Genomic DNA, 20,607 nt, shown 5'->3' on the forward strand with positions numbered 1-20,607 from the left:
TGCGACATTGGATAGGATAATAGACTCGCTTTCTATGATATACAAGTCTCGACCAATGCTACGCACAGAGCAGGTCGTGAATTTGATTGCCGAATACCCTGGGGATCTGCTCGCTGTTAATCATACGTCTCCAGACCATAATATATTTAGAACACACGTGATAAATACTTCTTGGCTGTTAGCTGCTAAAGCTGCGGTTCAAACTCTTGGGATTATACTGAATACCCTGTCAGAGGATGTGCTCGCCCTCGATGACGAGATGTCCTACTGGGATAGCGTCTCAGAGTCTCATTGGTGCCTGGGATTATACATGATACAAACATTTCCCGTGGTACTGTGGAGCCGATTCGGGGTGAATTCTTTAATTTGGTGCAATGCTAATTCCAGGGACAAACCCGCGGTCCCTGTTACGTATGGATGGATGCAATTCTATGAATCTGCCCGCCGGTGTATCCTTTCACAGACAATATATCCTTGGCGACGACTTCGATCAAGCCTTTCAACGGCAAAGTCAGAAGTACGACAGAAGCGAAAATCTCTGAATCTAATGAAGGATATGAACGCCAGCAGTATTGGTCTTCTCATACGAAAATGTTTCTCACGTGAAGTTGGCGATGGTTTCTTGGGCGCCGATGGCTATGGTTCATTTAATGAAAACTGGCAAATCAATGTTCTCGAGAGTGTTGCTTTGATGAAAATACTGCTTGAAGATGCGGCAAATGGCAGAGTTACTAGCAACTGCGAAGATAGCACTATGGCGATCGACCTGGAAGTCTCTTCATTGCGGATGCGTTACTGTAGTGACCCATCCTCTGAAGGGCCAAAATTTGTCATTCAGCAAGTCAGCTATATACTCGAAGAGCTTCTTCCCGGCCATGCTAGAGTTTCAGCGACAACGATCAGCAACTTTGGACGTCCCCATTACTTAGTCCGCTATTGGTTACCGGTTTCCTTTGCACTATTCTCGGCAAGTACATCACTGGAGCTGTTGAGAAACAGACGCCATGAGCTTCTAAGATGGGTCGCCGACCTTGGTTCAACTACCATCGAGTTTTGGAACAACTGGGTTGTAGACCCTCTCCGGAGACTTATTGGAACTATCCGACATGATGAAGAGAGTGAAATTGCGTTGATGAGTAGGAACAGCTTGGAAGCCGATCGAGCGAGTTTGGAAAGGATGGTCGTGGATTTCGTTCTCGACCGCTGTGAACCAAGCAGCAATAATCATGACTTGTTTAACACTCACTCCATCACGGCCAAAGTTAGGGAAGGTGATTTGACACCCGTGCTGAAGGCATATGAAAAAGACCTGCGTAGTCCCTTTGTCGGGACCATACGAGGTGATTTGGTACGAGCGCTCTTGATACAGATACAGAAGACAAAAGTAGACGTCGAGATTGCTATTGGCGGGATTGACGCATTGCTGAAAAGCCAGGAGCTGGTTTTCGGGTATGAAGCACGACCAAGGATAGCGGAATAGCTTTTAACTTGTTGCAGGTTCATTGGATTGACACCTGGTATATTGGTGTCATATACATCTCTTCGTTGGCTTTACGGCTTGTTTGGCAGCAGAAAAGGCCTGAGAATGGGTAAGCAGCAGGACGAACTGAGGCATGCCCTCCGGTAAGTTGTCGCCTGATTTTACAGAATTAGTTTGATCTGGATCTCATACTTTGCCCCAGGACTGTCCATCGGACTTTGACGTTATCAGCTCCCACTGCTGGTGGTGTTCTCACTGTTAGGGATTATGGTCTTCTAATTTGCAACGCCGAAGCCTTACTTTCGAAGGCGCGGACCATATTGAGAGGCACGGATCTCCGCTCGTTTCAGGAAGATATCAGTGACTTAATCGAGCGAGATAGAGTTGATGGACAACTAAGGGTCGTCGAAAGGATGGCTTGGGTTTATTCAAGATAGATTTGACGACAAATCTGTATGCACAATAATCGGAGCGATGCTTTTGTACATTTACTTGGTGGTATCTTGAGTCATCCTGCGACTCAATGCTGCCAAGGCGAAGGGCAATGATCTGGGTAGTCAGCCGGACTACAGAAATCATATGCTTTGTTTCTTTTTGATGCTAAAGATATGATGCGAATGCGGAATAGTAGCATTCTAGGGGAGTTATTATTTCGCTTCCTTTCTTAGCCCATCAAGATTATCAAGCCCAGCTAAAAAGATGAGCAGTTTCTGCTCATTGCAATTACAGCTGGTTGCAATTTCCAGTTGGAAGAAGCCCGTATGGCTTCATAGTCCGAAATTGCTCTAGTTACTCGGCTCCGAGAACCGTAATGCTACAGAACAATGAAGCCGAAGGAGACCGATCATTTGTAGCAATAACCAAGAACGATTTCATTTGCCCCAGGTTTATTTCATCGTATTTAGAGAATTTTTTTGAACCGTGGTCCTGCGTAGTATATAAATGTTAATACTTTTCCGCGGGGTGCGCCTAGACAGAACGATACTAGGCGATTACACAAGTGCCCGGGATACTACTCCGCCTTAATCGGTACACGCATGTTACTGCTACATCCCTAGCTTACCCTGAGAGCTAAGGGTTCTCAGAAATCGCCCACTGTTACTGCTCCCTATAGGCTAAGATTAGCCATCTCCTCAAAATTTGAAGACTAGGCAACTCAAGGTCGCGGATATTCCCATACCTGAACAAAGGGTCTCCGATACAACACCTGTCTTGTTCCGTCCCGTCCCCTGACCCCATTCTCCGGACCGGCGCTTGGCTCCGTGGGAAGTTCCTGAAACCAGCACCTGCCACTATTCGATGACTGCAGGAGCTTTGCAGTGAGTACCACCAAAGGAGATCAGCACTTAAATTAAGTAAAGTGAAGGCTGATCGCATACAAAGAGGTAACAGCCCGGGTATAAAAAGGTTCAAGGTGTGAAGAATAAAAGAGAGAGGGGGGAAGAAAGACTGACACAGAGGGAGAGGGGAGAGTAACGCCAGACAAACGGATAAATCCGAATATCAAGTAGGGGCTATCACGACGCCGGACCTGGTCCAATTCTACCGTTTATCCCTTGCCCTCTGCATAGCTCAAATTTGGAATATCAACATGGCCGGTACAAGGAATTACGACTTTTTGGTAAGTTCTGACATATTTCCCAAGCATCAAATAAGCTAAGTGTCGTTCTTTACAGATCAAGCTACTGCTGATTGGAGACTCTGGGGTAGGAAAATCATGCTGTCTATTGCGGTTCAGCGAAGATTCGTTTACTCCATCGTTTATTACTACTATCGGGATCGACTTCAAAATCCGTACGATTGAACTGGACGGCAAGCGCGTGAAGCTCCAAATATGGGATACCGCCGGGCAGGAGCGATTTAGGACGATTACAACAGCCTACTACAGAGGAGCGATGGGTATCCTTCTCGTTTACGATGTCACTGATGAACGGTCTTTCCAGAGTAAGAACCCCCTGATTGTTGAAAGACAATCCCACGCTGATCCAGTTGGTTAGACATTCGTACTTGGTTTTCAAATGTCGAGCAACACGCAAGCGAAGGAGTCCATAAAATCCTCATTGGTAATAAATGTGATTGGGAAGAGAAGAGGGCCGTGTCAACCGAGCAGGGGCAGCAACTGGCTGATGAGCTTGGAATACCATTCCTCGAAGTTTCTGCTAAAAACAACATCAACATCGAGAAAGCTTTCTATGATCTTGCATCTGATATCAAGAGAGGAATGGATACGTCAAAGTCCGAACAGGTCGGTTCTCAGGGCGTGAGCATAGACCAGCAAGGTTCTGGGTTGAACGGCAACGGGGGTGGGAAGTGCTGTTGATTTGATATTACACTTACCATCATACCGCCAGACTACTTCTTTTCCGTACGACTCTATGCCTTCGCGCATTACAGGTTTGTGTGCCACAGCTTCAATACATCAATATCTTCGGGGTTCGAATAGATGCTGGGAAGCTGATTGGTTGATGGTGCCTCTATTCTATGTATGTTGATAATGAAGGTAGGGGCTCATGGTTATTGTGAATGTCTTTTATTTTCTTTCTGGTTTCTCCTGTGCTTTCATCCATTCTGCTATCAGAGTTTCCTAGGCGGCGTTCTTCTGTTGTATCCAATTATTAGTGTCGGTCCTACTAGGTATAAAGTATCTAATAAGTACCTGCATGTACAGCATATACATCAGGAGCACCCTGATAAGATATAAATTGGATTGCATGTTTGTATCTGGATAATATTGGCAAGTAAGAGGACAAGTATCGAGTCACTAAATTGTCAAAGATGAATAGATAGATAAACATCATGGCTATCGGCGACTCTGTAATGAAGGGGTAAGCGTAAAATAGTAAATATTAGAATAGACCACGCAACTAGCTACAACCTACAATGCGAGTGACGTGAATGATGATATACCCATATTGGGCCGATATTCCAGAGCTCTCTCCGTTTCTTGCACTTTGTTTCTTAACTCGTGGTTTTAATGATCTCGGAACTCCGGCTACAATGGTCTTGTTGCTGTGTGTTCACATTGCAGATGACGACCGCTTTAGATATGCTGCGATAGAAGTTGCATCTGACCACATGTGTTGTAACTACCTACACCCAGATGCGTATATACCGATTGTGCTCCTCTTAAGTGGGGCTGTGTGGATATCCGAAATGGATTGGAAAGCCAATGTTCCATATGGACTACTACAGATTCTGTCGGATCACTTTCAGCTTTCCTCCCCCCCCCCCCCCCCGCCATCTGTTTCTTTCAAGCCTCCCACATACCTTCCAGGGGGTCATACTTCTATTCTTCCTCCTTTCTTTACTCTATCATACCAATTCACCTATTTTCACATCTAAGTCTAGCAAATCTTCTCTCTACTCTCTTGCACCAACAAAACTGTACGTATATCAACGGCACGACCAAGGCAGATGATAGCTCCCCCCAAAATAATATGATACCACCTTTCCTGCTCGAGTTGTTTCTAAAATGTGCGATTTTGCAGGTTATGATACTGTAAGAGGCGGTCGCGCTCTGCGGTAGTAAAAACGCAGAATACTGGGAATCAAGTTTGAAGCTCTCTTGAGCCGCTCCCGATATGTCCGAGACTCGATATTTTACAGTTCGGCCGCTCTCGAAACAGTCCAGAAATGATCATCGAGATGCCTTTCGCGTTTATCTATCGTTGTCATCGTTGGCTTTCCTTAAACTCCGCGCGGGAGAACCATGCAATATTTATCTCCCTGGTGGTTCATCGAGAACGGCAGTAGCTTGGAATGCGACCGAGAACATCCAGAATACTGTTGTACAGACTTCAAGAACACTTCAAGAACGTTATGGAATAAAAATCGGCGAAAAGATTACAATATCTAAGACCGACGGGCCTCTGGACGAGATCACTAGAGTCTCCATATTGGAGTGTTCAGATAGTGATAGGCTTGCAAAGTACGGCGCAATCCCACCCTCTGACATATGTCACTGGTCTTGGTCTTTGGAGCTCCCTCTCCTAAATTGCGATGGCATTACTGTCGGCCTAGTGTTTGAGCTAGAGCTTAGGAACCAGCGTCGAAGTTTCCGAGTGGCAGACGTTTCATGTCATGAAGGAAGTACCTCCAGCACCCTTTTCAAATTCACTGAATCCAGCAGAATAATAATGGGCGAATATTTGGAAAAGCCGTTAGAGCGCGGGACTTCCAACATTCAGGTTCGGCCTGCTGGCCTGGGTGGGATGGACCAGCAAATTGAGAGCATCAATGAAAGCCTTACTGATTTTAACCTCGGCCCAGTCAATCTAGTAATGCCGTCATTTTATGAACATAGTCGTGGCATACTTCTATATGGCCCCAAGGGAACGGGTAAGACGGCGCTTTTGGGACAGATTGAAGCAGCAGGATGGAATAAAACGTTCCATATTGGTTCCTCCACTTTTGGCCGGAATATTGGGGATGCCGAATCGAAGTTGCGCAATGTATTCCAAGAAGCAAAGCGCTGTCAACCGAGTGCGGTTATCATTGATCAGGTGGAATTCATTGCGCCCAGACGGACATCGCTTGACGCCCAGTCGTTAGCATCGGTTCTATGTGAATGCCTCGACGATGCAAAGAGTGCGCTTATACTGATCGTGGCTGCAACTCGGCATCCAAATGATGTCGATGATGCCCTGAGGACCCCGCATCGACTGGCAAACGAGATCGAGCTGCAAATCCCGACAGCACAAGATCGAGGTCAAATATTACGTGCTATATGTGGATGCCCGTCCCCAACACTGAGTGACAGTCTCATAGACTTGATTGCGGAAAAAACACATGGTTATGTTGGAGCGGACTTGTTTGCCCTTCTCCAACTAATTTGTCGCAAGGCACGGCAAAGACAGACACTGGAGGATGGAATGTCTTCTCCCAAGGACCAAACACCTGCCGACACTACAGTGGAAGTCCTGACTACCCGGGAAACAGCTATAGGACTCAAGGTTGAAGAAGTTGATGTCCTATCAGCCCTACAGGAAACTCGACCTACTGCTATGCGAGAAGTGTTTTTGGAGACGCCTAGAGTTAAATGGTCGGACATCGGTGGACAGCACGAAATCAAGAGACGCTTACAAAAAGCCGTGGAGAGGCCCTTGAAGGTACGCTTTCAGTTCTTTGATGCATCAATACAGTTCTGACAAAGCCATTAGTACCCAGAACGAATGAGAAGGCTTAATTTGAACAGCAAGAAAGGCGTACTCCTATATGGGCCGCCAGGGTGCTCTAAGACGTTGACCGTGAAAGCACTGGCCACGGAAGCAGGGCTGAATTTCTTGGCGGTTAAGGGAGCTGAGATACTCAGCATGTACGTTGGAGAATCAGAACGAGCATTGCGAGAAATTTTCCGGAAAGCACGTTCTGCAAGACCCAGCATCATATTCTTTGATGAGATTGATGCAATCGCGTCAAGACGTGGAAGTTCATCACAGGGAGGCGTTAATGTCCTCACAACCCTTCTCAATGAGATGGATGGCATCGAGGAATTGAAAAGCGTCCTCGTCATTGCCGCTACAAACAAGCCTGAGGTGCTAGATCCGGCTTTGATGCGCCCTGGTCGGCTTGACAATATACTTTACATCGGACCTCCTGACCATGAGGCGCGGAAGGAGATTTTAAACATATGGTTCCGCAAGTCTGTTATTGACCCGGAAGTGGAGGTGGACATATTAGCCTCGAAAACAGAAGGTTATTCCGGGGCTGAGATCGTGAGTATATGCGAGACAGCCGGTGATGCTGCCTTGGATGAAGAAGAGGAGACGGGACAAGCACAGGATATCCGATGGGAGCATTTTGAGCATGCGCTCAAGCAGGTGAAAAGACAGATAACAGCAGCGGTTATCGAAGAGTACGAACGATGGAGTGACTCTGTTGACATGTAGGCGCAACTGCATTTGGAGGTTTTATAGATACCTTAAAGCAATCCATGCCGTCTAGCTCCACTGCAACGCGCCTCGCAGTGGATTCACTGATAAATTGAGGATGAATAGATGGCGGTAGTTCTACCCAGGACAAATCTCTTAACAGTTTAGCTAAGCCGATGCCCTTCAGCACGTAGTGTTTATGAGAAGCAGCGTATGAGAGTTCAAAAACAGCACCGTAATAGGTGGAACCTAAAATTGTCCGAATTGGTACCTACCAGCAAACCTACTCGACTCTGACCCTTTCATACATGGTCCATGCCGAAAGTTGTCATTCTTCTCTACCTTGCTACTTCTGGTCCACCGCACTGGACACCTCCACCCACCTTAGGCTTATCTTACACCTACCTCTTATGATACTACGCTTTTCCACATTCGTCTTTAATGAAATTGGTTCTTGGTCAATTTTCACCTTCCTTTACCACGCGGATCTTGCAGCATGTCCGAAAGCTATTCTCGGGGTCGCTCTCGAGCTCGTTTACCACCTTACTCGGAACTTAACCGGACCACGCCCCTGCAACGTTCTGTATCCCCTCGCTCACAATCAAGACCTAATAGTACCTCTCGAAGTCGGTCTGTCGAGCGTGGAGCTGTCCGTCGCACTGGACACCGCTGGTCTCGGTCTCCATCTCGTAGTCCAAGCCGAAGCGAGACCTCCAGGCGCCACAGAAAACGAGACTATAGTCGGACCCCGAGCCCATCTGCTAATAGATCGAGAAGCTCAAAGGTCTGTTATGGCCTCATTAATCACATTGTCCGGCTGGAGCTAATAAAATTTAAAGATAGTTGTTGAAAAGTTGACCAAAAATGTCACCGAGTCGCACCTTCGGGAAATATTTGGTGGCTTTGGCGACATTCAAAGTCTTGATATCCCTATGAATAAAGCCTGTAGGTGCACTGGGCTCAAGTTTCCCTGCTTCTTCAGTCTGACCCGTCACCAGTCATGACGAACAGGGGTACTGCGTACATACTCTACCACGATCCTGCGGATGCAGAAGCGGCTATCGCGCACATGCATGAAGCACAGCTAGATGGTGCCTTGTTGAATGTATCTATCGTCCTCCCAAAAAGAGCTTTTTCTCGCTCGCCGCCACCGGTCCAGAACGGAAAAGGAAGCTTCAGCCGCCAGGGTCACGGTCGTGGACCTATGTTGGATAGCCGCGCACCCCGTACCTCTCCGCATATGCGCAGATCTACACCTACTAGGAGGTATCGCCGTTCTCAGCATATGGAGAGACATGACATCTATAGGCCGCGGTCCCTATCCCGCTCTAGATCGCCACGTCGCTCTCGATCACTCTCTTCTAAATCTCTTTCAACGTCACCACCAAGGAGGAGGGGATACGATGATTCCCGTCGCCGCCGTCGCCGCCGCAGTCCCAGCTACAGCAGCTATGGTTATAGCAGTCGCAGCGATGGGAGCCGGAGTTTGAGTCCAAGTAGAAATCATCATTGACACGGGCCCTGCTGAATCAGGCCTCTTCATGTCATGAGAATCTTGACAGGATGCTGTAATGAAGGGTGTCCGTTTTTCACAAACATGGTGCTGACACGGTGGGGTAACAAGTCAGTGGTACGCTATGCGAAAGTATTGAGACATTGTCGCAAAAATTATAATGTAATATTATGTAGTGCAGTCAAGGAATTCATCCAAGACTTATTATCCTGCGTCACTCGGGCGTTATGAATCCAATCATTCAACGACAATTGTTCTTTAAACAAATACAAGATGCAAAGGGAGGGAATGTTGGGGAAGGGGTAAGTGCCAGAGGCAGTCCTTAAAAAAAAGCGCACCAGCCAATATACATGGCAGCTAGATTCCTTTTGTCAGTTGCCTGTACAATCAGTTCGTCTACATGGCCGTCCACTGAGAGTGGAACAGATTCACCAGGCAGAAGGCCGCGAAGTTTATTGCGAACATTCTCTAAAACACCAGCTGGTGTTTCTGGGACACTGGCGTGTGTGCGACGCTTCGAACTGTTAGTAAAATCGGTTTTCCATAATCCGCGTGATACCTACCTTTTTCCCAATAAAATCAGTGGTAGGATCGTGCAAAAACGTCTCCAAGACGGTCATGAGTGCATCTTCGTTACGGCGGAGCAGCCCAAGGCTTATGTCGCATGTCTTGCGGAAGGGACCTGCCAATAGCATTAACAAATGCACGCGTATCATGCTTGATTAGCACAAACCATTGTATCCGTATGCGCCAAACGCATCAACCATGTTCTGTGTGAGGCGAAAGGGAACCAATTCAGGCTTATCAAACGTCAATCCCTATGATTGTCAGCTTTGAGCGATAAAGGGCTGCTCATTTCGAATTTGGCGCCTAACTTTGTCAAAAAGACAGTTGAAGTCAACATGTAACACGCCACCTGTCCCTTCCTCAAACAATATGTTTTCACCATGTCGGTCACCCAGCCTGTAGAAAAGTAAATTCTAGGACCATCCTCGATAATGGGTGGAGCCAACATACCCTAGGACGTGCCCAACCATTGACATGACAGCACATGATCGAGTATAGCGAAGTCTCGCTGCAAACCATGCTCCCGCTTCAGGAAACATTTCAATGAACCATTCATGTAGAACTGGAGGAAACCTACATTGATGTAAGTAATGGCACATATCTCAGTAATAAGTGCTCTCAAAAAGCTTACTTTGACAAAACTTCAGTCGTGAAAAGATGGAGCTTGGAATTTTCCGAGCATGCTTCGTTGAGATTCTGTCTGATCTCACTATACTGTAGCAGATCCAGTTCAGCAACTATAGGCCCTATCGCTCTTGTTGGTGAGCAACTTACATTTGGTGCAATCCCTCGTTCTCTGAGGAGTTTGATGACAAGGTCCCTCAACGTACGAAGATTATCGACCCACTCGATGAGCCCACATTCTTCGTTCAAAGGTGTTACGGCATATGTTTTGATATCTTCGCACCACCGACCAAGTTAGCAGACAATGGATGAATCCAAGAAATCGTGATTGGAGTCTAGTTACTCACACATTCGCCGCTTGCTTGATTCCACGTCCCTTTTGAAAAACCTGTTGATCATATTATTGAATTCCATGAGTCGTTGGTCTTTACGAAGGTCGTCCTTGGGTTTGCACAGGATATTGTATATCCTTCCATCCGACCCTCGGATACCTATCCTCCGTGGCTTCTGGAGAGAATTCAAAACCTGTGCATCATTGAGTATAGCTAACAATAGTCAATAAGGGAACTTATGTAGAAGCCACGGTCGAGAGGTGTTACCTTCCATTGTCGTAGGGTCCCTAGGGAAGGCCCTGAAACCCTTCAAGTATTCAGGTTCATGGCTCGCTGGTAGTATTGGTGTCAACATTGCCTGGAATGGCACCACAAGCCGACAAGGTGCCACTTTGTGATTGAATCCTAAATTGCGTAAATTAACCCGAGCGACCTTATCTTCAATGCGAGCTATGCACAGCCTCAACATTTCCTGTGAAAAATTTTGCCCTTGGTTTATCATGGAATGCATATCTGATGGAGTCTCATTCTTCAGTTTCTTGTTTACCTCCTGTTCATGTTAGAGATGTAGACGTCAAACAGTGCCTTGTTGTTTCTGTTGACCTACTGTAATCTTCTGGAGGCAGTTAATGCCCCTGGAGGCTCGGTCTTTGGAAGAGGACTTTACTACAGCAAGTACTGTCCATAGCCCTTGCTGGGGGAAAGAGTTGACTGCCTTGGCTACCACCTTAGTCAATAAATCATATACTGTCGTGTTTGGGTGACATATTCGAGCAAGAACTTGAGGGAGAATCGTGAAGAGCTGGTTCAGTTAACGAGCCATTCATATGGCAACTGGATGCAAAACCCACCAGTGCAGCCGGTATTCTGTTCACGTATTTTTTCAGTTGTGCATGCATATCATCAAGGCTCTTCTTCCGCTGACTTAGAGTATGTTTTTGAAATTCCCTTGCAGGATGTACTTTTAGTCTCGGCCCTTAAGATAAAAGGCTTTGGAAGCATATAAAGCGGTATTTGGCCACTCACTCGTTGTCTCCTCTCTTCGGATTAAACGGCTGGTCAACAGTAGAAGCATGTTCCAACCAGAGTGTCAATATCTTGGGCAGGGACTGAAATACATATTTATTCCCATGGGCCAATGACCGGAGATAGTTGTCAACGACAAGTTTAGATGCCTCACCACTCAGACTGTGAAATATATGAGCTTCTACAACTCAATCGAACGTTCTGGGAAGACTGACTAAATCTGCGCCTCTTTCCCCAGCGGCTTTGCTTTCTCAGAGTCCAGGATTTTGTTGTAGTGCTTGCCCAAATAATAGTGGGCTTTCTCCCACCTACTAACAAATCAGCCTCTGCAATTTCAAACCACAGTAGCAGTATTTCTCCAAATTAAAGAAGTCTACCTTGAGTGAAGTTTGATGGCTTCTCTGTATCTCTGAACGATGGCATCTGACTGAGTTTGCCCAGCTCTATCTGTCCACTTGGCTAGGAGTAAATGTGCCTAAGTAGTGTGAGTATCCAGATCATGTCACTTGCTTCGCAAATTATACATACTCGAGCCAAGAGAAGATTCTGATGTCTCCCCTTATTTGCAGCCAGAGAAGATGGGGCAGGTCCTTCCGACGAGGGTGGTTCTGAAGAAAACTCATTAGCAGCGATTGCGCCTTCCAATGTTTGTATTGCTTTTCGGTGATGGCCATCTTTCCAAAGAAGTCGTGCATGTTCAATAGTGGCTGATCTGTCGTTCAAGCGGGCTGCATGGAGCATCGATTGATAAGCCTGGCTGGTAAAATTTCCTTTCCTCGAGAGACGTGCACTGGTTAGCCAAGCAGCAGCTATGTCGGAATCGGCGAATTTGCCCCTTTCGGCTTGGTCAGCACTGGTTTGTGATTTTCACGAAAAGGGGAAAGAAGCGTACGTTAGCTCCATTGTGGCCCTTCTAAGACCAAGGAGATATTGCTTGTCAGAGATGTAGCCCCCAAGAATGTCCAAACGGCGGTGCAAGATATCGGATAGTTTTGAGCGTGGGCTGCCGCCCTCGCCATACTTAGTACGAGCTATGGACTCGATCTCATGTAAAGCGTGTAGCTTGAGGATGCTATCGTGGCATGATTGCAACGACGCCACAGAACTGGCTGTCAGGGACTTGGCAACACTCAGTCGCAAGGATTTCATATGTTCTTTGAATTGCGTATCGTTGTCGTGTTGAAAGGCATTGAGAGCCGAACCGATCTCGATATTAAATTCCCCTGTACCGTGCTTTGAAGGTAACTGAAGATACTCGTGCAGCTTTGCCCAGTTACTTGTGATCCAAGTCGCTTCCACCGCGAAAGGGAGAAACCTTCTGCCTAAATTCTTCATTTTCGAGATTTCAAAACGCGTGAGAATCGCATCTGAAAGTGTTAGCAGTGGTATGATAAAGGGACTGGAACCGGGGAAGCGGGTACCTTGCTGTCCTGATTCCTTGAGGCAAGTAAGCAGATTCCACTGTGCTTCGCTATTATTAGGTTCTTTTTCAAGTTGCAATTCATACCAACTCTGCGCAGTTGCCCATCTTCCGGCTTTTCGATGTTCGAGAACCTGCTGGTCAATGTCTAGCACATGCAGATGGCTCGAGATACCCTCGATCCCGTCCGGTTCATCGATTCGACTATAGATATCTTGTAACCGTTGGTAGAGAGTTTCAACTGTGGCGCCTTCTTGCTTGCTTGCTTGATTTTTACACTGTCGGATGTACTGCTCCCAATGAAACAGAGCGCGTGAGAATGATTTGCACTCAACCGCCCTTTTAGAGATGATCTCTGGGGGAATTGAACTCATGAGTGTCTCTACAGCCTTCACTTGCGAGGAATATGTGTCCAATAGAGCATCTCGGGACGTTTCCCTGTGGCCGCGATTTGAATGGTGGCCTTGGTTTCTGAGGCTATTTACTTGTTTCTTCTTCCCTTGTAACCACCTTGAAAGGTAGTCAAGGACTTCGAAAACACTCTGTTTTAAACAGTAAGAGACAGACCTTGGTTATTGAAAGTGTGTCCTTAAACGACTTACCTGGCTGCACATTATGATGTTCTCATGTATGTGGTTGTTAGCATCAGGGAGTGGATGAGACAGAACATTCACTAGTTCACAGTGTAGGTCTTCTTTCTCTTTTGCACTCCCAGAGACTGTGCGATTAAGCACCGCAAATGGCAACAGGAAAGATGCTATTGAGATATCTTGCCCTTTAACAATGCGACTGCAAACACTAAATATTAATTTTGCATTATCACCATTTCCGCTTTGCAGTAAGTCCTGCACAAAAGTCCGTAGCCAATTGCCATGTGTCAGCACAGTTGAGAACAACGGATAGCTACAGTAAGTATTGAGAGTGCCAATGGTGACTGTATACTTTGATGTAAGAAACGGGGCCAAGATGTTGCGAACGGTTTCAGGTAATTCTAGCCAGCGCTGATATTTTTCCTCTGCGCGAATGTCGCGAGACCGATTGGCGACAGCTGAATCAAGATTACAGAACCTAAGTAGATTCTGCATTGCGTACGCGAGAAACCCTTGGGCTCTAGTATTGGAAGCAGACAGGAATGTTTCGACTAGTACGTATTGAAGGAAGAATAGTATAAAGTCGAAGGTCTCCTCCATACTATCAAAGTTAGACAAAACCAGGATGTCTTTCTTTTCCTTGACTGTATCCACTCGGTTGGGATCAAGACATCCGATCAAACCTAGACATTCGGCGGATAAGACTGTTATAACATCCGAGCTTGTGTTGAACTTCACACAACAGTCAAGTAAGGATCGTGTTAACTGTGCAACGACTGGATCTGGAATCTCGCTGAGGACAGATCTATGGATGAACTCTTCGTTCTGGGAGAGGTAGGGAACTAGTTCTCGCAAGGCTTGCTCAACAACTGTTGCAGTCTCACTCTGACAACGACGAACGAATGCGAGAAAATGGCTTCGGACATCCATTTTCTCTTTCAAATTGTTCAGTTTGGCTTCGTATTTCGAAAATATTGGTATGGACGCCAATGAAGGCATGGTGTTGAAAATGTCATGTACCAGTTCATGGTGGCGCTGCATAATGTATTCAACAAGCTCACAGGCTTGTTTTCTGGTATCTTCAGTAAAGTTATCCCAGTGTCTGATCACGATTGACAGTGTCTGATCAATGAGGGGCTCAATTTCATCTTCTTGTAAGGAGCTGATCAAAACCCCCCAGACAATGAATGCATTGTTACATAACTCTCCGATTTCGAGAGCGGCCCGTAAACAAGCACATATCTATCCCACATTAGCTATTCAGATATGGGTCATATATGGGCATCATGCACAGACCTGTGGTAAGGCGCTACTGATGTGACCGCGTGCGACCTTCACCATCTCTCCAATGGCCGCGATGTTCCTTTTTTTCTCAACAAGAGGCTGCCTGACTTGAAAATCATTAATAGCATGAGCGAACTGTGTGATTATGCCAAGAACATGTTCTTCGATAAAATGACCTATCAGATTCGCTCGTCTTGGTGTGTAGCCAGACTTTCGTGGAACAAGGACGGCTAGTAGATGGAGTGCCCGGCGAAACTGAGATCCCTTCGGGTCAGCATTGCTCACACCATCGAGTTTTATCTGACTTACCCTGGTACCTTTCTCCTCCCCCAGGTCTCCTAAGCCTTTGAGCAGGTCACAGGCGATCAGAATTGGTTCAATCCTCAAAAGCTCGGCCAGAGTACGCCCACTAAAGGCAGAATCTACCTCCGACAAAGCCGACATGATTGATTCTTCTGGATTGGACGAAGGCTGACTCAACAAAAAAGCCAGTATTGATGCGAGATTATTCTTCTCCGAGCAAAGATCGAAGGGCGTCTTGCTCTCTTTGTATGTTGCACCAACTCTGATGATGACATCTCGCTTCCGTGTGAGTACCAGATACGGGAGGACATATATCTCAGTCAATCTAAGAAAGTCATCCACTTTCATACCTAGGAGATCGCAGATCTGTTCCGCCATGTAGGGGCGAGACTGGAAATTTTTGACAATTGTTACCGACAAAGTCCTCCAAAAGGGCCGGAACAAGCCGGCTGGAGTGACAGAAAGATGTTGTGCAAGCCTTGACAGCTAGATCCTGTTAGACTATAACATTAAGGAATCACGAATCCAGCGTATGGCGGAAATATGGGGATCCACACATACTTCGGTATAAGCCACTGCGCAGATAAACGGATTTGGATGTCCCAGGTACTCTACCAAGCGAAGGAGTATGATATTCATTTCTTCATCGTTAGAAAACCTGGTAAAAATATCAAGAATGTCAGCCAATACAGATGATTCAATGATAAGGTTAAACCCACTTCGCAAGATGACACAGAGTAAGAAGACAAGTCTCATGTAATGCTATTTCTTGCTTTTCAGAGAGGCTCTGTAACCAGTCCAAAATGACGACAAAGTTACTCCTTCTGGTTTCACGGTCCAGGTCTTTACGGACAAAAGAGGTTATTGAATGTCTGAATCGGTGTTAGCACTGAAGAAGCTTCACCAGTTCCCTGTCAAATCATACCCAATGATGAGACGCAGCTCTCTAACAGAACTCCTGAGGGAATTTAGGCAAAATTCCCTGAAAACAGAAGATGTAAGCTGCATGTAACTTAGGCCGGAAGTATGCATTAGTGTTCTTTTCAATGCAACAGCTGCAGCTATTCTCAGATTTGCAGGGCGTGTTGGGCTTGAAATTGTGTAATCCAAGATCTCACATAACTCATAACTGTTCAAACAACGCCATTCGTCCTTCGAGTTGAGGTCATACTCTTCAGAGTCACAAACCCTACAACTGAGAGCGCCCTCCAAGTCTAGGCCGGTGATATCTACCAGATTCCCAGTCAATGCGCAAGGAATACCGCACAGGGTCCGTAAAAAACTGCACTTTTCTTGCTCGGCCAGTCCAGCATATGATGTGCTTCCCATTCTCATGTCAGCTTTCGGGATATCGTGGCCAGTGTAGCTTAACTTACGAAACTGCAGAGCTTAGGTCTCTCAAGTCTCCAGTCTGTTCACAACAAAGTAGTTGAAGTGATTTGCCTATAAGCTCCTGTGCTATACCCTTGCTTTCTGTTTCAGCAACATTCCGAGGAAGAGAGCGACGTTTAGCCATGTGGACAGTGCTAACACTATTGGCTGACTGCTTTAAGACGGGAGTTTTGTGAACAGGTGATTCCCGTATCTTTCCCCTGCGAATACCAGCCAATACCCTTGTGGCATTATTGTGAGCCTCATTCCCGGAACAGCACGCGAGGGACCTCTCAATAGCAGTCTAGTCTCTAGTTAGCCACAAAGTAACTATACTGACAATTGCATAGGATGGTTACCTGAAGACAAGGCTCCAATGACTCAAATGAGGCATGTTTCTCTTTAACAAGCAGTATACTATCCCTCAAAGATCGCATAAGATCCACTCTTGAACCAAAAGCATCAGTGAAACTGTCAACAGCACGGCTTAGCTTGAGTTGAAGATGAGAAGACTGGCTCAAGTTATCTAAGGATAGAATTTCGGCCAAAGTTTGGAGAAACATGTATGCCAGCCTCTGCTTCGATGACGTGTATGAACAATGGCTGCAAAATCTCTGAGTGAGTTCCAGGAGCTGTGAGCAAATTCGATTTTTGCTTGCGATGATAGCTGCATCCACACTTCGGAGCCAATTCCGGATGAGCTTCCACAGACGTAGGTATGCATTAGAGAACGACGCCAGGTTCTGCCGATCCAAGGGCACGTTGTAAACGACATGAGAATTGATCGTAGAGCCGAGTAGGTTGAGACATAGACGAACTGCTTGGGCGTAACTCCCAAGCCTTATCACTTTGTTGAAAGATCCACAACGCAGGCCGAGTCTGTCCAGATCCAAAGTATAGTACCGCTTCGGATTGACTACAGAGGAGCTGACCACATAAGGAAGATGACCTGGAGACTGAGAGGCCTCAAGATCATGTATCAATTCTAAAAACTATCAGTTTCGGATTGAACTCTAATCTCGGTATCTCACAGACCGGTCGTGCATGCCTGCAAAAAGGTAGCAATCCCAAGGAACGATGACCATAGCCTGATATGTTTACGTGAAGCGCTGGCTATACTTGAGAGGATGTCATCAATCTTATCTTCAATGGAGTCACTGTCCCAAGTAGTGAGCAAGTGAACAAGCCAGAGGATTAGCCAGGAATGCAAGGGAATAGATATATCTTTCCCAAGAATTTCTGGGTCCGGCACTTCCAATAGTGCTAACGGCGCTTTGATAACGGCTGTTTGGACAATGTCCAAGCAGTCCAAGAGTTGGCCTTGCAATTCGGACTTGTCATCCTTGATACAAGGCTCTAGACCTGCTTTCAGCACGATACATATTAGTCTGGTAACTTCAGTGATGTTGTTGTCCAGTGGCAAGTGACTGCATTTCCCCTCAAGTAGTTCATAGCGGAGTTGTGAGAATGCCTCCTTAGTTAGACCAAGCGTCCCATCACCTTGTGACGAGAAGTGTGGTACAAGGTGTGCTGTGAATGTAGAGGAGACTGGCTCTGCAGGATTCCAAACTGGAAGTCCTGAAGTAGGTAGTCGGGATACCTTGCGGTTATTGGCTGCCATCGGTGATGATTTTACACATGGTCCTGGTACTTTGCAGTCTTGAGGTAACACACAAAGATAATGATCAAGTGTGTTGACGTCTCCGCCTTCACACAAAGATATGTGTGTTTCGGTAATGCTAGTACGCTGTAAGTACAGGTATGTCCTCTCGGAAATGCAACTTATGGATCACATGATACTGGTGATACAATTTGTAACAGAGAAAACTATTACATAGCTACCTATGGTACACTTGACACGTAAACGTGCCTCGGAAGACTCATGTTGATTATGCTACTAGGTGGGCTTCCGGGCGGTGGGTAATTATATGGTTCTGAAGGGACAGACGCCTGGTACAATTACAAGGTTTTCTTTCCGCTTAGAGGGAAAAATTTCCGGGAAAGCATATGCCGAGTCTAGGTATCTACTTACGGCGCTTACGGAGTAGGTGATTTTCCTTATCCTAACTTTACTCATTATCAAGTGGTTAAAATCCACTCTTGGTGTGGCTGGTGCCAATTACTACTGCTAGTTACTACTGCATAAATAACCCGACGGCAACAACCTCACAAGCCCTTCCTCGCGTCACAAGCAGAGATGTCTGATATGTTACCTGAGTTGCATGGAGGTTGCTCCCAACAGGCTTACTTCATGAAGCAGGCACTAATGATGGTAATTATATACCGCCCGAGTGACTCTACAGATAGGTATTCTTATAATCGTCCTAGGGAGAGAAGGCCCTCAAGACTGGCGAAACCCCAGTGGGCTGTATTCTTGTTTATGACAATAAGATTGTTGGTTCTGGAATGAACGATACCAATAAATCGATGAATGTAGGTGATCCAGGAGGCCCAAAGAGTCAAAATCCTCCCACAATATAAGTTGAGATGCATGCACATCTTTCTCTACCTCTAGTGAGCGTTCACTACATAGCAGTTTTATTAGTGTTTGTGTGAAACCATAGCCTGATTTTACCAGGGAACAAGGCATGCAGAGTTTTCTGCTATTGAGGAGATGCTGCAGACTTATCCTAGGTCAGCACTACGTTCAACAGACCTCTATGTCACTGTTGAACCTTGTGTCATGTGTGCGTCTGCTTTAAGGCAGTATCAAATACAGAAAGTATATTTTGGTTGTGGAAATGAGAGGTTTGGAGGAACAGGTAGCATCCTATCACTACATGCTGAGTTCGTTTGGTTTCCAAGTGGAACTACGCCTAAAGCTAATTCGCATTAGTCCCTCAATAGATCCACCGTACCCTGTACAAGGTGGATTATTCCATAAAGAAGCTATAATGCTACTTCGTCGCTTTTATATACAGGAAAATGAGAAGGGTATGTGGCAGACTTCCATGCCTGTAATGAAAAAGCCTCTTGACAAAGTCCTTCAACAGCACCTAAGCCTCGCCCTAAAAAGCACCGTGAATTGAAGACGGATTTCGAAAATGAAGTGTCACTCACCTCCTCTATACCTTAGGCAGCAACAGGCTGTTCATAATGGAGTAGCTGTGCATTAAAAAGAACAAAAAAAATGTCATTTTCAATCGGTCTAGAGCGAGAATGGGGATGGAATGAGAAGGTGAAGTGGAAGAAATGTTCCATCTAAATTTCGAGTTGATTCGGGAACTAAATATACAAGACTTCGCAAGAGACAATGAAACGTTAATGGGCTGGTGCTTTTACCGCCCTTCGTGCCACAAAGTTCAAGAAGATCCAGCTTGTTTCAACCGCTCGGCTTCCAGCTCCCGCTCAGCCTGCTGATAATATTTGGCCGTGTCGACACCATGCTTGTACTCCAGTCAGTGATATATATCCTGTATGCTACACCCGTGACTATGTGAGAAAATCGCTTCTTCTTTGAACTTACCTGGTCGTGGTTGACAAGGTTGAACCATGGGAGAACATGGATAAATAGCTCAGAGTACCTGGAGTTCCGAGCAGCAACGCCTTGCAGGTATGCGGAGACCTTGGATGTGCCATATATAGGCTCCCCTTTTTTGACTTTTTCTACCATCTCTTTCATATCCATATCGACTTCTCTCGAGTTCTCTGTGAACCCATAGAAGCGATCTATACCAGAGTGTTAATGAAACAGCATCAAGGGCGAAACAAGATTTCCAGAATTGCACTCACTGCAGGATCTCTGATAAACCACGTGTAGACCACCAATAAGACCAATAGCTGTTGCCAATCGCATCACAGGGGCAAAGCCTCCCCTGCCAACATGGGACGGGCTCACTCTTTCCATAACCCAGAATGCAAGAGGAGACGCAGCAGCCATTCCACCGCCCACTGCATAATCAGAAGGTCGTGCATACCCGAAAACCCGTCTCAAATGCCTGGTAGAAGTGAGCAATTTTGCAGTATAGCAACATCAAGCCGGTCCATACGGGTCGGAGTCAATCAGCTACAAAGCCATAGTCAGCCCCAAGATCCGTAATATCATTTCGTATTGAGAATCATCGATCCTACCGGATAGTCAGTATTGGCCCGCTTTGGGGGAACGACGATCGTCTTGTTATCAGTCGCCATTGTTGCAAGGCTGGGATAGCGGAGGGTGAATAATAATCGACCTTTTTGGATTGGCTTCCGCTTCAATGGAGATGAAAGTCGGAGGGGAGTTGCGCC

The 20,607-nt window shown here is 46.2% G+C and overlaps 6 protein-coding genes across 6 annotated transcripts; 4 read left to right on the plus strand and 2 right to left on the minus strand.

Moving 5' to 3' along the window:
- Positions 1-754: 754 nt before the first annotated feature.
- srgA (Rab family GTPase srgA) lies at positions 755-3,800 on the plus strand (the record flags this gene model as incomplete). Its single annotated transcript, XM_025614167.1, has 5 exons — positions 755-1,449; positions 1,498-1,623; positions 1,683-1,686; positions 3,157-3,424; positions 3,478-3,800. The coding sequence occupies 5 exons, from the start codon at positions 755-757 to the stop codon at positions 3,798-3,800; spliced, it is 1,416 nt and encodes a 471-aa protein (XP_025462503.1).
- A 977-nt stretch (positions 3,801-4,777) lies between these two features.
- On the plus strand, positions 4,778-7,500 carry BO94DRAFT_539869 (putative AAA family ATPase). The gene is made up of 2 exons (XM_025612794.1): positions 4,778-6,588; positions 6,640-7,500. The coding sequence occupies exons 1-2, from the start codon at positions 5,062-5,064 to the stop codon at positions 7,366-7,368; spliced, it is 2,256 nt and encodes a 751-aa protein (XP_025462504.1). The 5' UTR covers positions 4,778-5,061; the 3' UTR covers positions 7,369-7,500.
- Positions 7,501-7,598: 98 nt separating this feature from the next.
- On the plus strand, positions 7,599-9,108 carry BO94DRAFT_539870 (RNA-binding domain-containing protein). The gene is made up of 3 exons (XM_025612795.1): positions 7,599-8,134; positions 8,190-8,295; positions 8,349-9,108. The coding sequence occupies exons 1-3, from the start codon at positions 7,847-7,849 to the stop codon at positions 8,861-8,863; spliced, it is 909 nt and encodes a 302-aa protein (XP_025462505.1). The 5' UTR covers positions 7,599-7,846; the 3' UTR covers positions 8,864-9,108.
- Positions 9,009-18,099, minus strand: atrA (protein kinase MEC1). Its single transcript, XM_025609454.1, has 26 exons — positions 17,416-18,099; positions 16,740-17,365; positions 16,386-16,684; positions 15,935-16,330; positions 15,729-15,881; positions 15,571-15,667; positions 15,016-15,495; positions 14,719-14,961; positions 13,435-14,664; positions 12,834-13,374; positions 12,305-12,779; positions 11,941-12,247; positions 11,790-11,887; positions 11,628-11,720; positions 11,413-11,574; positions 11,238-11,334; positions 10,994-11,188; positions 10,654-10,936; positions 10,402-10,599; positions 10,205-10,329; positions 10,062-10,144; positions 9,881-10,003; positions 9,739-9,826; positions 9,597-9,681; positions 9,427-9,545; positions 9,009-9,377 (listed from the first exon to the last, which is right to left on the minus strand). The coding sequence occupies exons 1-26, from the start codon at positions 17,999-18,001 to the stop codon at positions 9,186-9,188; spliced, it is 7,374 nt and encodes a 2,457-aa protein (XP_025462506.1). The 5' UTR covers positions 18,002-18,099; the 3' UTR covers positions 9,009-9,185.
- Positions 18,100-18,577: 478 nt separating this feature from the next.
- BO94DRAFT_560649 (nucleoside deaminase) lies at positions 18,578-19,456 on the plus strand (the record flags this gene model as incomplete). The annotated part of the gene is made up of 5 exons (XM_025614168.1): positions 18,578-18,652; positions 18,709-18,813; positions 18,959-19,167; positions 19,217-19,314; positions 19,374-19,456. 5 exons carry the CDS (start codon positions 18,578-18,580, stop codon positions 19,454-19,456), a joined length of 570 nt encoding a protein of 189 aa, XP_025462507.1.
- A 196-nt stretch (positions 19,457-19,652) lies between these two features.
- On the minus strand, positions 19,653-20,583 carry BO94DRAFT_628380 (putative NADH-ubiquinone oxidoreductase 21 kDa subunit). Its single transcript, XM_025617480.1, has 5 exons — positions 20,452-20,583; positions 20,370-20,386; positions 20,113-20,318; positions 19,847-20,049; positions 19,653-19,772 (listed from the first exon to the last, which is right to left on the minus strand). Exons 1-5 carry the CDS (start codon positions 20,509-20,511, stop codon positions 19,683-19,685), a joined length of 576 nt encoding a protein of 191 aa, XP_025462508.1. The 5' UTR covers positions 20,512-20,583; the 3' UTR covers positions 19,653-19,682.
- Positions 20,584-20,607: the final 24 nt, after the last annotated feature.

Source organism: Aspergillus sclerotioniger, assembly GCF_003184525.1.
Source record: "Aspergillus sclerotioniger CBS 115572 chromosome Unknown BO94scaffold_40, whole genome shotgun sequence".
Lineage (NCBI taxonomy): Eukaryota > Fungi > Ascomycota > Eurotiomycetes > Eurotiales > Aspergillaceae > Aspergillus > Aspergillus sclerotioniger.

Bases quoted from the DNA above. Each gene is read 5' to 3' on its own strand.
- BO94DRAFT_539869 (XM_025612794.1), top strand. From the start codon at position 5,062: ATGTCCGAGACTCGATATTTTACAGTTCGGCCGCTCTCGAAACAGTCC. The intron at 6,589-6,639 runs GTACGCTTTCAG...CAAAGCCATTAG, and splicing joins CCGTGGAGAGGCCCTTGAAG to TACCCAGAACGAATGAGAAG.
- BO94DRAFT_628380 (XM_025617480.1), bottom strand. From the start codon at position 20,511: ATGGCGACTGATAACAAGACGATCGTCGTTCCCCCAAAGCGGGCCAAT. The intron at 20,050-20,112 runs GTGAGTGCAATT...ACTCTGGTATAG, and splicing joins GGTTTATCAGAGATCCTGCA to ATCGCTTCTATGGGTTCACA. The intron at 19,773-19,846 runs GTAAGTTCAAAG...CACTGACTGGAG, and splicing joins ACCTTGTCAACCACGACCAG to TACAAGCATGGTGTCGACAC.
- atrA (XM_025609454.1), bottom strand. From the start codon at position 18,001: ATGGCAGCCAATAACCGCAAGGTATCCCGACTACCTACTTCAGGACTT. The intron at 15,496-15,570 runs GTATGTGTGGAT...AACAGGATCTAG, and splicing joins GCGCAGTGGCTTATACCGAA to CTGTCAAGGCTTGCACAACA. The intron at 9,546-9,596 runs GTTTGTGCTAAT...TGCTATTGGCAG, and splicing joins TGGCGCATACGGATACAATG to GTCCCTTCCGCAAGACATGC.
- BO94DRAFT_539870 (XM_025612795.1), top strand. From the start codon at position 7,847: ATGTCCGAAAGCTATTCTCGGGGTCGCTCTCGAGCTCGTTTACCACCT. The intron at 8,135-8,189 runs GTCTGTTATGGC...TAAAATTTAAAG, and splicing joins ATAGATCGAGAAGCTCAAAG to ATAGTTGTTGAAAAGTTGAC. The intron at 8,296-8,348 runs GTAGGTGCACTG...ACCCGTCACCAG, and splicing joins TATCCCTATGAATAAAGCCT to TCATGACGAACAGGGGTACT.